The sequence below is a fragment of the Cebidichthys violaceus genome, unplaced genomic scaffold (genome assembly GCF_023349555.1).
Source record: "Cebidichthys violaceus isolate CVI_PGR_0920_01 unplaced genomic scaffold, fCebVio1.0.p SCAF_339, whole genome shotgun sequence".
Taxonomy (NCBI): domain Eukaryota; kingdom Metazoa; phylum Chordata; class Actinopteri; order Perciformes; family Stichaeidae; genus Cebidichthys; species Cebidichthys violaceus.
In genome coordinates this window covers 7,501-11,289 of record NW_027176527.1, presented here as the reverse complement: position 1 = coordinate 11,289, position 3,789 = coordinate 7,501, and the positions used below count along the sequence as shown (strand labels likewise).

At 45.8% G+C, this 3,789-nt stretch overlaps 1 protein-coding gene across 1 annotated transcript in view; it reads left to right on the top strand.

The window, feature by feature from the left end:
- The first annotated feature begins 1,471 nt into the window (after positions 1 to 1,471).
- LOC137883600 (nuclear factor 1-like) overlaps positions 1,472 to 3,789 on the top strand; it is a 6,490-nt gene continuing 4,172 nt past the window's right edge. Inside the window, 1 exon segment of the mRNA XM_068725137.1 lies at positions 1,472 to 1,817. Within this exon segment, the coding sequence (XP_068581238.1) occupies positions 1,472 to 1,817 (346 nt within the window).

Here is a 3,789-nt window from a genome sequence, read left to right as displayed (position 1 = left end):
TGACCGTCCTGCTACATTCATTTGAATGGTGAATGTCCCTTCTACTCCTAATTAATTTCTATGGCTAATAAAGTGTTTTTTTTTTTTATAAACATGTAAACATGTTCTAGTAGAAACCCAGAAAAAAACTATGACCCTGTAAAATGAGCGTGATACGTCTCCTTTAAAAAAAAAAGTTGAGGCCAAGACACCAGAAAAAAGGCACCACATCGTGGTCCAGTCAGTAGTATCGCCGTTACTCAGCCCGCACTGGCAGCAGAGTGAGCAGCAGTAGTCTGTTTGGCTGGCACGGCGAGAAAAACACCACAGTCATGGCTGACTGTGGTGCTGAGTCGGCCTGCCCGAGCACGGCCCACTCACTCACGTGCACACACGCGTTAGGGCGGGTTCCTTCATCCAGCAGCACATTCCTTCTCGCCGCTGTCACCGTTTGCGCGCGTGTGCATGTGTGCGTGGGTGTGTGTGTGTGTGTGTGTGCATATACAGGTAGCGCTTGTGTCGTCACGGGACACACCTTGATTTCGTAGTCGATTCAAGTGTAAGTTTGGGCAGAATGTACGCCGGCGAGTTCCTCCGCCCCTCCCCCACCACAACAGCGCTCATCAATACCGCCGACTGCATCCAGGAGGATCCGCACGTCTCGACATGTGTTCTCATGCAGGAACAAACATTGTTTTATTACAATTTAAAACAGCCCTCAAGTGATCTGCTTTCTCAATGTTTTCAGAGCATTCACAGATGATTTTGATTGTTTTTCAGCACACAAAACCCTTTCCGCGTTTCTCCTCGTGTGAATTCATGTACGCGTTGCGCAGTACGTGAGTGAGATCCGTATAGGTGGAACCAGGCCTCCGTGTCAAACAAATGTAGCTGATGTTGGTGGTCGTCGTGAGGGGGGGGGGGGGGGGTAACCAGGACCTCCAGAGCCAGAAGACGGAAGAGACCAGTTGGGTTTTGCTGTGCAGCCAGGCAGCGGAGCCCCTTTTGTGGGACAGGAATGTGCCGTGCGTGCCTCTTCCTCAGCCCCCCCCCCTCACCACACACACACACACACACACACACACACACACACACACACACACGGCCCGTTAGCACGCAGCCACCGCAAATTGCTTGCAGATTTTTCACACATAGTAACGTGCCGGTTTGTAAACTCGGGAGAGCATCACTCCACTCCAGCGAGTGTTGGGTACTTTTTTCCATCTCTTCCGTCTTTAAATGATTAACAGGAGTGATTACTGTATAACAATGGAGGGTCATGCAGCAGGCACGTCCATGATTACTGTATAAAACCACAGCGAGCTGGAGAAGACGTGCTTTCTAGGGCATCGGGGAACTACTTTTTTTTCTTGTGATATAAATCCCCAAAATGTATTTTTCATGAGGTAGAAACTTGAGTCTTTAAAATAGATATGAGACCAGTTTTTAATAAAATACGCCTGGATGAATCCAGGATAGGACTCTTCAGCGAATGATTGAATCTCCCCGCGTCTCCTCCTCCGCCACCTCCCTCCCCAGCTCTCTCTGGCTCCGAGCCGGGAGGTCAGAGGGGGAGCCGGCGTCGGGCTCCGTCCAGGGTTCAGGGACACTCGGAGCCGGGGCAGGAGAGGATGGAGCCGGGGCCCCCCACCTGCACAGAGCTGCGCTAATGAAGGGGACGGGCGCCTGGGAGGCCCTCGGGTCACGCAGACCACGGTTTAATTGGTCTGACGAGATGCAGCGTGTGGGCCTGGGCGAGGTCAGGGGCCAGAGCGGGGGCCGAGGGGGCCTGCCGCCGGGCATCGTGGGTCAGAAAGAAGAGGAGACTTTCATCACGAGTTTGTTTAACTTTTATTAAGTTAAAGATATGTACAAGCGATGGAGAAAACTCCGATTCTGGGCATTCGAAAAGGGTTGAAATCATTGAGATGGAACATTTCAATGTCGGTTCGGAAAAACAAAACACAGACGCCAAGGATTTATCATAACGAAAAACAACAACAAAAATAACGCATTTCACCGTGCCAGAGTTTTGATTATTTGGCTTTAGGATTTTGGACTTTAGAGCAAAGCTCACTTTCACCTCCATTGTTTCTCGTAAAGCCGGACGAGGTGGCCCGAATATAAAAACCAAACACATTCTTCTAATTGCTCTGTAATTCTAATTGCAGGCATTTTATTTGCCTTTCGTGTAAGAGATGCACTTTGTAGGCAGGCAGGACGGCCCCCTGCTAGCAGGTTCATCAAGTCTGAATGTTTATTCATTTGTCTGCAACATGTGAGCGTGTGAGAGAACGGAACAGAAGCGTGCAGCATGTATTTCTGATAATTGCCGTTCACGTAGACCTGCAGTGTTCCACATAATAATAAATAATAACCTAATTTCAATGTGTTCATATTGATTTATTGAGTTTAAATAATGGCAAATAACAAAATGGTATACATTTAAAGATATTCATGAAAAGCTAAAGAGATGAACTATTTTAAACGGTGGAGCCTTGTCTGTGGAGGGTTTAGCAGGAGCACTAATGAATCAAACTCCTCTGTTTTTCCAGAGTAAAGAGCCTTTTCTCTCCTCGCTGAAAGAGTTAATCTGAAGTTGGCAGCCAACTCCGCAGTCTTGGTCAGACGTGCGGAGAATAAAAAAAAAAAAAAAAGACTTCAAAATCATTTCTTTTGTCTTGTCATAGCCTGTTTGAATTCAGATGAGTCTTTTATGTAGCACGTTTTCAAAATTGAAATCGACGCTTTTGCAACGGAAACAGGGGGGGGGGCGGCTTAGATATCAATAATTATGAAAATATCAAAACACACGTTTTAATATTTACGTTTTATTTTTAGATGGACAGACTTTGATTTTTTTAGTTAGTAAAAAAAAAAAAGATCAAATAAATCCAGGCTCCAGCATCCATGATATTTCACGTTTCACAGCAGTGATCCGGGTCATTCGGGGCCTCACAGCTCTTCATCTGACTCCTCGCACAACGTTTCCGCTACATATTTCCATGTATTTTGGGACTCCTCTCCCTGTATTAATTGACGTCGGGTTTTAGTAACGGTTTAGCACAATCGTGTCGCTTGCGGTAATGCCAGCTCGTGTTTTCTTTTCATTTCCATGTTATATTCCTGGCAGACTCCGTCGATGATGTCTGCACTTTTTTTTTTTTAAATATTTTTTTTTTTTAAGTATATTTCAAGTGCCCTCGGAGAAGGGAGAGCCGGGGAGGGGGGGAGGAAAAAGTGACGGTGCATTTTTAATTGTTTTGGCTGAGTTTTTCCGTCGTATTAATAACGGAGTCTGGATGCTATTTGAGAGAATTAGCCAGAAAAAAAACAAAAACATGTTGGTGGAAAAATAATCAAGGACTTTAATTCGGGCGGTCAATTAGAGAGACTCACGCAGGGATTGTTTGTCTGTTTTTTTTATTTTTTTATTTCCAGGCCTGAAATGTGACCTATAATGTACACGTGCAGAGTGGATGCAGTTTATATTTAACGGGGGCTTTTAAGGTGAAGAGATGAAACTCACCGGAAGCTCGCGCTCGTCAGTTATTCGCGCCGCTGTAAAAAAAAATTAAAAAAACACACCGTCCGCTCCGGCTACTAATTGATATTAAACCCCAAATTAAAAGCTAAAGGCCACGCGCGTTTGGGCTTAATTTAATTTCCAGGTAAGAAGATTAACAGACACCTTCTTCCATGACGGGTTTATGTGGGCTCGATAAACTGAATCAGCGTTCAGTACAGCGACCAGAACCCAACACGGGCCTCGTGAGGCGCAGCTGATAGCGCAGACATGCTAATCTACAA